At 41.5% G+C, this 13,571-nt stretch overlaps 1 protein-coding gene and 1 long non-coding RNA gene across 3 annotated transcripts in view; one reads left to right on the top strand and one right to left on the bottom strand.

Moving 5' to 3' along the window:
* The window catches only part of TTC27 (tetratricopeptide repeat domain 27), a 108,766-nt gene extending 102,860 nt beyond the window's left edge, over positions 1 to 5,906 (top strand). Inside the window, exons 19-20 of one of the 2 annotated variants that reach the window (XM_077343509.1) lie at positions 656 to 756; positions 3,938 to 5,906. In XM_077343509.1, coding sequence (XP_077199624.1) covers positions 656 to 756; positions 3,938 to 4,057 — 221 coding nt within the window. In that variant the 3' untranslated portion in view covers positions 4,058 to 5,906. Of the gene's footprint in view, positions 1 to 655; positions 757 to 3,934 lie in introns of both variants that reach the window. The other variant, XM_077343499.1, reaches the window with a different exon arrangement.
* Positions 1 to 13,571, bottom strand: part of LOC143840270 (uncharacterized) — a 97,964-nt gene that overhangs the window by 5,451 nt on the left and 78,942 nt on the right. The window lies entirely within an intron of this gene.

The following is a 13,571-nucleotide window of genomic DNA, read 5'->3' as shown; positions in this document are numbered from 1 at the left end:
ATGGTAATGAGAGTGTACTTGAGAACATAAGAGGAGCCCTGCTGGATCAGACCAGTGGTCCATCTAGTTCAGCATCTTGTTGCACACAGTGTCCAGTCAGTTCCTCTGGATGGCCAACAACATGTGATGTTACTGTATTCTGCATTTCTGCATCATCCACCATCACAAGCCAGTGAAATGAAGTGAGGCTGATGAAACTGAGGTAACAGGGTAAGCTATAAACCCCACTGAGAATAGTTTTTACAGGAAGGGGAAATGTTTTGTGGCATCAGTAATGCATTATTCAGTTTAAAATATATATCTTATAATTGTCATGACATTAAACATCTGTATGTCTAGAAGTATCAAGACGCTTGGTATAGTGGTTAAGAGTGGCATCCTCTAATATGGAGCATGGGTTTGATTCCCCACTTCTCCACATGCAGCCAACTGGGTGACCTTGGACTCAGAGCTCTCTCAGCCCTGCCTACCTCACAGGGTATCTGTTGTGGGGAGAGGAAGAGTAGGGAATTGTAAGCAGGGCACAAAAAATGGCTCTTCTTCTTTCACTGGAGAGATGCTTCATCTGAACAGAACTGACTGAAAGCTAAGTATGGTGGGGTGAGCTATCACTGTAATAACCATGGAACATTTATTTTAAAACTTCAATTTGCAGTGGCAATAAGATGCAGCAAAACCAAGTCTAATCACCAGGAAGCATTGCAAATACTCTCTTCAGCTCGACTCAACTTGCGCAGTTTGGCAGCCAAAGCCAAGGTAAAGGAAGGAACCTCCGAAACATGAAAGATGTTATCCATAGACATAACTCATCCCTGTAATGTTCTCATAAAAGCAACTTTTTCATTTTCACCTAAAATGGCAACCAGGAAATGCAGGCTGTAGCCTTAATAGCCGGCATTATGTCATTTCCATTATTACTGTTGCTTCTGCAAAGTCTTCAAAGGAAGATGAAATTCTGTCTAAACATCCAGAAGAAGTTCCTGACAGAGCAGTTTCCCAGTGGAACAGGCTTCCTCAGGAGGTGGTGGGTTCTCCTTCCTTGGAGATTTTTAAACAGAGGCTAGATAGCCATATGACGGAGAGGCTGATTCTATGAAGGTTCAGGGGGGTGGCAGCTTACAGTGGATGAGCAATAGGGTTGTGAGTGTCCTGCATAGTGCAGGGGGTTGGACTAGATGACCCAGGAGGTCCCTTCCAATTCTATGATTCTAAGAGGCAGCAATGGGGAAAGTCAGATTTCTATTATTCAGCTTTGGTATTTAAATGTCCTGGTGCATGTCAGTGACATTGGTTTAGGAACAGGATCAGATTTGATTGTCTCTAGATCTCTTTCAGAACCTGTAAGGGGCTGGTGTCTAGGTCCAATCTGCAATGACCTGGAACATCCTATAATCTACATCATACAGCTATTGAAAATTGCAGCATGACCCTATGAACTGCAACAGGAACCTGATGCTGAAACTCTAAGGCTAAATGTTTGTCCAAACAGTTAGGCACTATTTTTAAAGTTAACTCTATGTTTATAATTAATTTGAGGAACTGGCCCTTATCCTAATGTATGTGTTTTTACTCTGTCTTAATTCCAATAAAGGCTTTTGTATTGTATTGTTGACACAGCTAAAGGGAACAGATTTTCCCTTTAGCTGATTTTGCCACCATTCAGGTATAGCAGTAGATATGCCTGTTTGGTCAATAAGGAAGGGGGGGTATAAATGTTAACACTAAGATGGCCTCTCAGAATAATTCCTAATGAAAATTTGCCAACTAATTTGTTGCAGGGAGCTGAGGCTGCAGCTTTTTGCCATTTTTACCATTTTAGTGATATTTGACATTGTTTTCAGAATATACTTGGTTTTCTCGAGTTTCCTCTAGTTTGTAAATCGGAAAGTGTAAAGACGGGCTTGGATCCACCAGAGTGGTTCTACAGGTTGAAGGATTTCTACTCGCAGAGCAAGCCTTTCTCCTGTGGCCAATAATGCCCCCATTGCTAGTACTGAGGGACAACAGAACCTAGGAAAAGCATTTTGAGAGGCATAAAGGGCTGCAATGGGAGGGGGAGGTAGTCATACTGTTTGTTTTGCAACCTCTGTTAGTTTTAAGGGCTCAGTTAATTGAAGGTGGCTGTAATGTCATCAACTCCTTCATAGAAAGTACCAATCTTTTGAGCCCATATCTAACTGTTGAGGAATCTACCACTCAAGGGACCCAGGGGAAATTCTGGTTTGCCCAGGAAGGTAGACATCTAAGATATCTCCTGCGTTCAACACAAAATAAGGTCAGATTAACAAAATCCACCTACTCCATTCAACTCTTATACCAGTTTCTCTTTTATAAACTTTTCCTGAGAAAGAAAAAAACTACAGCATAATATGTCTCTTTGGGAGGAGCAGTTTGCATTGTTCAAAAAAGAAACACTTCTGAAAATTGGTGAAATTATAACAATTACCTAATATTTCAATAGACTCGTTTTAAGCACTTTTTCCTACTCTATAATCCACCTACTTCTGATATTTCAGATAATATTGTGGATGCACTTCGGGAACCCCTACCTTATTGGGACCCGGTTACCTCTTCTGAAACCATTCAATTGATCAACACCCTAACTCTAGGCAAGGCCCCTACAGGTGATCAGATCCCTCCTGAGGTCTACAAATTGAACGCCCATTGATGGCCCTCCATTTTGGCTAATTGTTCACTGAAATTAATGTTGCCTGTGTAATTCTTCCCAGCTGGAAACAGAGTATCATAGCCCCTATTTCATAAAAAAGGGGACTGTGATTTGCCAACTAGTTACTGTCCAATCAGCCTCCTTGATGTTTCATCCAAGTTATATATGGATTTTCTACTTAATAAATTAGATGACTAGGCAGTTCCATCCTGAACAAGTTGGCTTTAGAAAGGGACATAGCGCAATTGATCATTATATGATATATGGACCCTGATTCAAAAATATACTAAATTAACAAGGGGCCATTTATTTGCTGCGTTAATCGATATTTCTTCTGCCTTTGATTCCATAGATCATGCCAGGTTTTGGTATAGATTGACCAATATTGACAGGAGGCTACTTCATCTACTGAGAGAACTTCAGTGTAACATTACTGTCAGACTTAGGGCAGGTTCACAGCTCACAGATCCAATGCGGGTAAAACAGGGTTGTTTTCTGGCCCTTTTTTTGCTTAACTTTTACATTAAAGACATAATGCAGGCCCTGGATTCTGATGACCCTGCAGCCCCATCACTGTCTAATTGAAAGATCCCAGTCTTATTCTACGCAGATGATATGGTGGTTTTGTCCCTTACTAGAGCCGGGCTGGGGAGAATGATGGCTAAGTTGACTTCCTATTGTGCAGAAGAGTGATTAAAAATCAACTACAGCAAAACAAAGATTTTAATTTTTGGAAATCACAGTTCCAAGTATAATTGGTCTATTAATACTAACAGAATTTAGCAGTGCTCCTCTTTCAGATACATGGGTATGTCCTGGCAGGCCCATCTACATGCCAGTATTCTCCTGACTAGATGTTCATCTGGTGTTATTGTTTGTTAACATACTTGTTTTAATTGTTGTATTTTTGTTATGGTTGTTATGACATAAGGCTGCAGCACTAAACTTATTTACTTACATGCTGTTTATTAGAAATCCTTCCATTTGGAGAAACTCTCAATTGGATCCATGCCATAATGTGGAGTGCTCCGGTTCTAAATAAACTGATAATATTCATTTGTAGAAGTGTTCATTTGTTGTTCCTGGAACAGCATTAACATGTTCCTTTAATAGTATTCCATGCAGTGGACCAGAAGGATAGCAGATAAATGCAGCTACAGAAATCCTTGCAGTGGAAAATGTTGCAAAGGTGTCTTAAAGATGGTCGTCTTGGCAGTTTTAAAGAATAACTCACCTGTTACAAATTAATTTTGTTTTGTTGTGCAGCAGCTTTTTGCAGATGTAACAAACGTCGAAGTTCCTGGCGATCTAGCTGAAGAAGTGACAGCAATGGAGAACCTGATAGTTGAATTGCAAGAACTTAGTAATCAGCTAAAGGATCAGACCTGAGAAAAAGAAGATACACTTGCCAGGAAGGAAGGGGAGAAGCTGCTGCTCTTCATTTGCTACAGTGTGATAATTAGCTTGCACTATTAACATGGCCAAGCTATTTTCTAATAAATGTTTTGTTGTATATCACAGACTTTAATTGTGGCCAGCATTGCTAATATTGTATGGTGTTTCTAAGGTCAAGATTGTTCATTTTTGAGCTGGGTTTTTGTGTGATTTCTCCCCCCCCCCCCCCCGCTGCCATAGGTTTTATAAGAACAAAATGGATGAGTTTCTATTTAGAAGTCCTTTATATAGGATTAGTTCTGCTTGAGTGTATTCCATAATTGGCTCCTGTCCATAGATGTACACTCTGCAGATAGGAAAGATTAACGAGTGCTGGTGAGGTTAGAGACAGAAAGCAAGGGAGACTTCAGTTGCTTTTGGTTTAATTGTGAGTGAGGTTAGAAAATGCAGAAAATTCCACACAAACTGTAATCTTTCTAAATGGCTGTCTTCTGTCATGTGTAAGAGAATTGCAGTGCTGCAATCTGTCCTAGTGGCTGCCTGTTGTTAGAGCTTGTGCAGTTAAAGGGAATGGGCAGCACAATCCTTTAGGTTCAGTGGCTGCACTTTAGTTCCCCATTCCAGTTCCTTTGTTTGCTGGGAAATCCTATGTAGCTCTTCAGCAGCAGAACAATGGGTCATCCATGGTTCCTCTTCCCTAAGAACTTTTTGGCAAGCATTGTCACAACAAACTTAATAGCATCTATGCATTGAACTGGAGATTTGTCTCATTTGCCCTATAAGTTGAGTCCTCATGTCAGACTCACATTTCTATGCAGGTGTTTGAGGTGAGAATTTCTACCAATGTCTCTGTGCTAATCTAGTCTGGTGAGCTCCACAATAATCTGCAAATAGATCTGAACAAGATTCAGTCCTTTCTAAAAAGTCAAAGCCAAGCATTCAGTTTTTAACAGAGGCCTATCAGCCACCCCTGGAAAGAATCCTTCTGAAATGGAAGGGCTCATGGCCTTTGGTATTTCCACTAGGGATTCATCTTCTCCTTTTTTAAAGCTGCTAGGAATTATAGGTTTGCCACATGATAGCCAGCTCTACAAGTTAATTATGGATTGTGTGAAGCAGAGCTGCTGTTTTGGTCCTGAACACAGTGCCAGTTCCCACTAATTTATCTGTTTGGAGGATCTCTCATTTTTCTAGTATGTGTTGGATCCTAACCTTTCTTTTCACTTGTGATCCACATTTCTGTTAGTGGAAGGGGGCAAAGGTGACATTTGCCTGATTCTTTCTATTCCCTATCCTAGCCTTCGCAGTGATCCTCCTGTTGGCCATGGAAAACCACTAACACACGGGAGCAGAATTTTGGGAGGCATAAATATAATACACAGGGGTGGCAATTGCTGTTCATGCAGCATAGGATCCATGTTAGTGTACAGTGTACACCCATCAGCCATGTCCCTTCTCTTTTTCCTTCTCTGCATCATAATTTCCAGCTTCCTTTGTAGGAAAAATGTTCTAGCTATCTGATAGTGTTATCTTTTCCACCCTAGCATTTTAAAATAGGGGAGACTAGAGCAGTACATGGTAGTATAGATACCTGCTGTTTAATTCAGTCCCTTTTCTGATAATTCATAAGAATAAATTAACTTTTTTGCATAACATTTGTTACAGAAAATGACAAAATATTAACAAATAATAAATAGTAAAAATAAATCTGTTTATAAGATTTACAGAGTTAATCGACATCTTATAAAACAGCTATGAAACTACAAATATATAATCACGTTGATATTCAATTGGATTTCATTTTTCCAGTGCCACACTGGGTTTCTTTCCATTTTGTTCCCATGTGGTTATGCAATTTATGTTTCTACTTTAGAATAGTCGTGTGTGGAGAATCATGAAGGATGCTGCTAAGGTTTCATCTTTCAGATTTGCTCTACTGAAATCCAAACTTGAAGACAAATGCATCCAAATCAGCCCTTTTTTTCTTTCTTTCTTTTTTTTTTTTTTGGTTACACTGACAAATGCCACTGAGAAAAAGTTATGATGCCTCTAGACTAGAGATTCCCAACAAGGAGTCCAAGGACTCCCGGTGGTCCACAGGAGCTCCATGATCTTTCTCTTCCTGCCTATATGGACTTGGCCACAAACTAGGGAACTGGCCACTTCCACCTGGAGGTGGGTAGGCCATGGGACTAAAAATGAAAGTGTGGGGAAGTTGGTTGTGGTATGATATGGGGGGGGGGGGGAACCAGGCTGTATTTTCATCTCCTTCTTTCCGGCATACATAAGGTATGTACTACATGTAGTAGTAGTAAAGGGGGGGGGGGAGGAAACAAAAGAAGGGCAAAGGGTGGGAGGTTATGCCACTACCAGGGGGCATCCAAAATAGAAAATTCAGACAGTTGCCTATCAAGAAAGTAATCTGTTTTTGTTTATAATTGTTCCAATTTATTGAAAAAATGAAATACTTCAATAATTAATATTCAGTAGATATTATCTTCATATCTGTAATGTCATAGTTATAGCCATGAAAACATAAACCAAAACGGATTCCAGATAAACACATTTTTTTCTCAATATCCCGTTTTCAATGTTTCCTTCTTCCTCAGCGGTTTTATTTTTAAATGAGTTGTGTCTCAATATAATCAAATATTTCATATAAACAGTCCCTCAGGCTCAGCATTTCATTGAGGTCTCTTAACTGCTCTATGGCTGTGAAAAACCCCACTCCCAGGGGGCACGGTAGGGAAACATGCTTAGCTGACATCTCTTCTGGGGGCCTTGAAGCCTGAACATTTATATTAGGGGCTTGTCCACATCAAAAGGTTGAAAAAGGTCTAGACAATCAAAAATTACTCCTTTGTTGTCCCCTGAATATTACTGAATATAATTGAGGGTGTATAAGTATTCATCACATTCAATACTTTTGAGTACAATAGTTATAGGTTTTGGCTTGTTTGGGGGGGTTTACATTATGAAGTGACAGCCATGTTCGAAAGCTGTTTTCCTTTAACTGTAAGATGTTTAATTTAACTCTGCTTTTTGGTGTGTGGTACTGTTTTCTCAGAACCATGCATATACAAGCTGTTGCTTCTTATTCAAATAATATAGAATGGGAGGGGATATTTCCTCTGCAGCCATTTGGCTATAGAAGGTCTAGCTTTGGTGGTTTCTTGCCTTATGAGTCTAAATGAAGGAGCCTGTTGTAAACATCCCGGAATGATAGTTTTTGCTCAGGAATTATTAGCATTTGTGAATGTTGAAGTCACCCCAAATAGATTTCAGTGAATGGTACAAGCTTGGGTATTTCTTTCTTGTCATTCCTGTTGCAAAAAGTTGTTGAAATCTCATGAGAAAACAGCACCTCTTGTAATGCCTTTATTGCTGAAAGGGGACTTAAGGATATCACTTTCTTTGTTTAAAACTGTCAAAATATCGCATTCTTAAACAGTGTTGCAAAATAGTAGCGATATTACAATCTTGGACTAAGAAGGTTATGCTATGAAGGCTAGGAAAGGGCAGGAAGGACACATTTGGAGTGTCATTTGCTTGCTTTCAAAATAACCATTGCTCACAAGTCCCTTTCACTGCTGATTTGGCAGCCCTTTTCTCAGTGTTTGCCTCTGAAATGCAACAATGCAAGTGCAACAACTTCTACAAGGGCTGCAATACACCGATACATCATCTGCAGCCTCGTATTCTGGTAGACCTTCCATTCAATTTGAGTTGGAAAAATTTGCACGGCACTGAAAATAGGGAGAAACAGTAAGGTAAGATTTGTCACAGAATAGTCCTGGGCCAGAATGTCAGTGCTTGCAACATCAAAGATTGTGGTTCTGCTTACACACAGGGCATCCAAATGCTGTCATCCAAGCTGTTTCCTTCAAGTAGCCATATGTAAAACTAGCATTAGCATGTAATTCTAGTCAGTCACTAAGATGAAATCTGAAATCATTGTAAATAAAAAATGCATTGTGGTTTAGAAAGGAGGCAGTTTTTCAGTCGGCTTGTAAGAATTGATTCTTCATGGTATAGTTATTTTGCCAATGTTTCTATCAATACTTAGATAAAATCAATTGTTCAGAATTGTGGAATATGATATAAGATTGATTCTATAATAGCATAGAATAGAACTAAACAAATATTCTGACTAGTTGACTATATATTATGTTTATTAATTAACAGAAAATCTGAATACACCCCTGTCCAGTTCTATAAAGAACCAAATAGATCAAAGAGTAGCGAAGTTGCTGTCATGTACTTTGTGTTCTTTATACTTAAAAATAAACTGGACTGTTTCTAGGAAAAAATGAAGCTAAACAGGAAAAGGGCTAACAAATCTTTTGGAATTCTTGTCAGAAAGATTACTCAGGCTGGCTGCTGTGTGCTCCAAAACCCATTTCAAAATGCACATGGTGATGGAAAAATATTATTTTAAAATGCTGTAGTCATATGTTTGTCACAACGTCAGGGTTAGGATCCCTCTAGGGGAGGATATTTGATATTTAAAAATAAACTATGAGCCTGATCTTCTGTTAGTCACTTAGGACTGTGGGGACCCAAAACGGTGGCCTTTTCCTTATTTACTTGCTCTGCACAATTCTTAACATAAATGGTTGCATCCTGATACCATGCCCACAAAGTCTTAAAGAAAGAGTTTAGTGCAATAGGGTTTTCTGTTGAAGAATTTTGCTTGTAATATTGACCGTAAAATCTGCAACACATGTGGAATTAATGTGCATAAGTATATAAACTGATTTCAGAGTTATAGGGGAAATAGTATGAAGTACTTTTATGATAACCAGATTCATTTAATGGTAAGATTTAACTTTTGGGGCAAAAAAAGATCCAAATACAGGATGCTGTCCAGTGCCTAGAAGGGTCTGATAAAGCACAGGAAACTTTCATACTCCTCCCATGCTGCTCTTGACATGCCAGGAGATCCAGTCTGCACTAGGAGACCATGTGTGTGTGTGTGTGTGCGCACATGAGCATGAGCAATACAGTGAATGGGTTACAAAGGGAAAAGCCTAGATGATATATTCAATAAATATTAGACCCCTAGCTAATTCCAATAAGAAAATATCCTCCTAAACATGTCTGGTTTACACACACTGTGAAATGACAGAAGTATTGGGAGCCTTCCTGGCCTTACTGTATTACTGTAGTCTAGCCTCAAAGTTACTGTAGCATGGATTCATGTGGCCATGTTGACTGGGTCTCTGATTCTAATGGCAGATCTGTCCCTCCTCCTAAAGATGCAATTGGGGAACCATGGCACCTTCCGCGACCAATAACTCACGCTTATATGCAGAATAGTTCATTTGCATGGCAAAATCCCTAAATCTACCCTGCTTGTTGGCTGAGCCCCTAAATGAGGTTGACTCCATCTCATCACACTTCCTTTTATTAGAGGAATATGGTGTGTGGTGTTTGGGACATGGTCCGCTTCAGCCAAGAAACTAGAAAACCTCTATCAGGTCAGGGAGAATTATTGTGCTTTCCTTTTCAACTACTCCTGAGTGAATTACATAATTACTGTTGTCCCTGCAAGGGGTAGTTCTGACACACAATCTTTCCTTCTAGATAAGGAGGGGAAGTGAATTGATGTACTAGGACGCAAGGTGTACTCTTTTGGAACCATGGGTTTGAAGGTGGCTAATTGCAAAGCCTTGAGGCCTTCAGCTAAGGCTCTTATAGTGGAAGGATGCCGCTTAGGCCAACAACAAATAAATACGGCTCACCATGATGCTGACTGTCATGGCAGAGCTATGGGTGCTGTTGTTCTCAGGAAGTAATCTTAGCTAAAGGCTTCAACCCTCCCTAACAACACTAGAGCACACCTTGAGGACCTTCCCTTCAAGGGAAAGGAACTCTTTAGTGACTAAACCAATAAGCTACTTGAATGCATGCGAAAATACAAGGTGACAGCAGTGCACCATCCCAACAACCTAGACTGTATGACTGTTAGTTTCAGCAATATCATACCTCCAGATCTTATAGGCTTGGAGACCACAGGGGTAATGGCCAGGGCCCCTTTTCAGCAACAAACATGGAGGCATTCTGGGCCTCAGCCAACTGAATAAATTTATACATGTGACATGGTTTAGGATGCTTTCCTTACAATATCTGCTTTCACTTCTGTATTGGGACACTTGGTTCACAATGGTGAAAGATGTGTTCTTCAACATCTCAATACTTCAAGATTGTAGGAAGTACTTGAGATTCCAACATGTGTCCTGTCACTATGAATATAACGTATTGCCTTTCATTTGCCCTAAGGGGTTTTCACAAAATGCCTATTGGTGATGATAGCACATCTGGCCCTACAAGGCTGTTCAGTGTCTCCTTACCTGGACCATTGGATTTTGGTGGCACCATCCAGAGAGCTCCTATCAGCACATCTCTCCTTAATGTTATCCGTGCTTCGACTACCACAGTGGCTCCTTATACCCTCTTACACATGTGGCCTTTACACATGTGGTTTCTCTGCCACTTTACTATGAAAGATCAGACCCTAATATAATCCTTAGGGACTTAAGTTGGTGGCCATCCCCTCATCATTTATCTACATGGGTGCATTTTGGGACTAAGCAACATGACTTCCAGGTATTCACAGATGCCTCCTCTATAGAGTGGGGGCCATTGTGGCCAATGTATAGTGCAGGGGCACTGGTCCCCAGAGGAGAAATTAGTGCATATTAACTTACTAGTGTTAAGAGCTGTTCTTTCTTTTTCAGGCATTGTCAAAGGCTGAACAATTCTCATCGCCACAGGCAACAATTTTACATTCAAAAACAGGGGAGAACAGGGTTGCTATGGCTCTATCTAGAAGTGGTAGCCATATAGTCATAGGCCATCACCCAAAATATATATCTCAGCATAATTCACATCCCTGGGGTTTTAAATGTCCTAGCCGACACTTTAAGCAGGCATGGTTTTTAGACTATCATGAATGGGCTTTTTGATCCACATACTTAAATCCTGTTTCCGACCTCTGGGGGTAACTCAATTTATTTGCATCCCAAGGCAAAACAAGGTGCCGCAACTTCTGCTCCAGAGTGGCTGCAGACTCCACATCCATGGGAGACACTTTCCAGCTCCACTGTTCATGCCATCTGTATTACGTTTTCCCGCCTACAGCCATACTGCAGTGGGCAGTGATGAAATGGCTTTCTGGCAAGACACATTGCTTTTTAATTGCCCCCTTCCGGCCCAGGAGTTTGGCCTCCCACTCTACGTTCCTGTCCAAGGGTGGTGCCTACCAGTTTCTGAAGGTGCGGGACCTGCCGCACGTAGGTCATCATCTCCATCCTGATGTCAGCAGGCTCTGACTGATGGCTTGGCTTATTCAACTGAGCCTATTTTAGACCAGGAAGTTTCAGAGATCATCCTGGCAGCAGGGTTCCTGTTTACCCGATGCTGCTATGAGCAGAGTTGATTCTCTGAGACCAAGATAGTGGTTTTGTCCGTAAAACATGCTGTGTACATGGTGTCTTGGAGTATTTACTATCTCTTAAGCACAAAGGATTGTCAAATAGTTCAGTTAAGGTTTAGTTTGCAGAGGTTTCTCAGTTCTGCAGGGCCTGCAAGACAGAGTTCTCCCACCAAGTCATTGGTTGAGGCCAGGGCAGTTAAGATCTGGGCCCCTTGTTGGCTAGCCAGGTCATTGGGTCCCCCCCTGTAGTGACCCCCCTGAGTAGGTGTTATAAAAGGTCCATTGAGCCAGAGGGAGGGGGGAATTTTGCCCTTTATGGGATTTTATATAGGGGATTTTATTATTGGTTTTATGGGAAATTTTATTGTATTTTTGATACCCGCCATGAGCCAATATGTGGAAGTGGTGGGTTATAAATGAAAATAATGTTAATTTTTAATATTAATATTAATATAAATTATTAATATTTCTTCCTACCTCAGTTTGGTTAATGGGTCATCTCTCTTTGCTGCTGAGGAGGCAAGAAAGTCTTTAAAGGGTCTCTCTAATTTGTACCTTCTCTCCATAAAACCTGTATCCCAATGGAGTTTATCCCTTGTTTTATTCAAGCAAACCATTTGAGCTGGTGGCAACCTCTGATTTGTCTGACTTCTCTTTGTAGTGGACATCATGTCAGTGAGGAGGGTGGGGGAACTTTCTGAACTCTCATGTGACCCATGCTTCACACAGGTTTTTCCTAACAGGGTCCTCCTTAGACCTAGTTTTGAATTTCTACTGAAGGTAGTAAGTAATTTCCACCGCTCACAGGCTATTTTGCTACCAACTTTCCTTCTCAACCCATCATCTGATTCAGAAAGGGTTTTATACTTCCTTGATGATGTATGGGGTGCCTTGCTGTTTTATTTAGACAGAGCAAAGGATTTCAGAAAAGATAGATCTTTATTTGCTTCAAGGGTCACAATAAGGGACACAGTTCTCCGCAAACTATTTCAAGCTGGATTGTGTCTGCCATCATTCTACCTTACAAAATGGCCTATGTTGATTGCCCACTTCACATTCATGCACATGTGATGAGAGTACAGGCCTCCTCCTTGGCATTTGCTGCTGGTCTCCCTCTAGACCAGTGGGCCCCAACCTTTTTATCACCAGGGACCGGTCAACTCCTGGCAATTTTACTGAGGCTGGGGGGAGGGTAGTCTTTTGCCAAGGGACGTCAGCGCCACCTGAGCCCCTGCTCCACTTGCTTTCCTGCTGGCGCCCCATCTTCCCGCTGCCCACTGGAGGGTGATGCCAGCAGCAGCTGCGCAGTGCCACGCCGAGGGGGAGCCTCAGCCATGGCGGCCGCTGGAGAGCACCAAAGGTGAACCGGCGGCAGAGTGGCAGGGCAGCCCCCGGGGCGGCAGCCAGGGACAAGGAGGAGCCATGGCCCGGTACTGACTGATCCACGGACCGGGACCGGGACCAGTCCCCAGACCGGGGATTGGGGACCACTGCTCTAGACAACATCTGTCAACCAGCGATGTGGTCGGATCCATTGACCTTCTTATGCTGCTACTCGATAGATGTGGAAAGCAGTGTAACGATTTTTGTTTCACTAATTTGCCCACTCCCACCACCTTGGTAAGTGAACTTGCTACTCTCCCATGTGGGAGTGCACAGAAGCCACAAAGATGAAAACAAGGTTTCACTTACTTGTAACTCTTGTTCATCCAGTGGTCTTCTGTGAAAACACACATCCTTTCCTCCTATCCTCAATGTAGGCAACTGGTCTACTTACCTTCATGGTGGTGATGGGAGAGGGATAAGTGCTCGCCCCTCCCATGTCATGTGACTTTTAGTGGGAAAGTAATCCTCTGGGAGCCTGTTGATTTTAGTCTGGAAAATTTGTTAGTTCCTTTCTGTGGCTGGCCTGCGTAACTGCAGTCCAATGTGTGCCTGCCCAGAAGACCACTGGATGAACAAAAGTTACAGGTAAGTGCAACCTAGTTTTCTAGACTAAAAGAAGGTGGAAGAGATGTGAGTATCAATATTCTATAAGAATTGTATGCTTTGTCCTGCTCCTGCTGCCAT

Source organism: Paroedura picta, chromosome 1 (assembly GCF_049243985.1).
Source record: "Paroedura picta isolate Pp20150507F chromosome 1, Ppicta_v3.0, whole genome shotgun sequence".
Taxonomy (NCBI): Eukaryota; Metazoa; Chordata; class Lepidosauria; order Squamata; family Gekkonidae; genus Paroedura; species Paroedura picta.
Note: the sequence above shows the minus strand (reverse complement) of the source record. Positions and strands in the feature narration are given on the sequence as shown.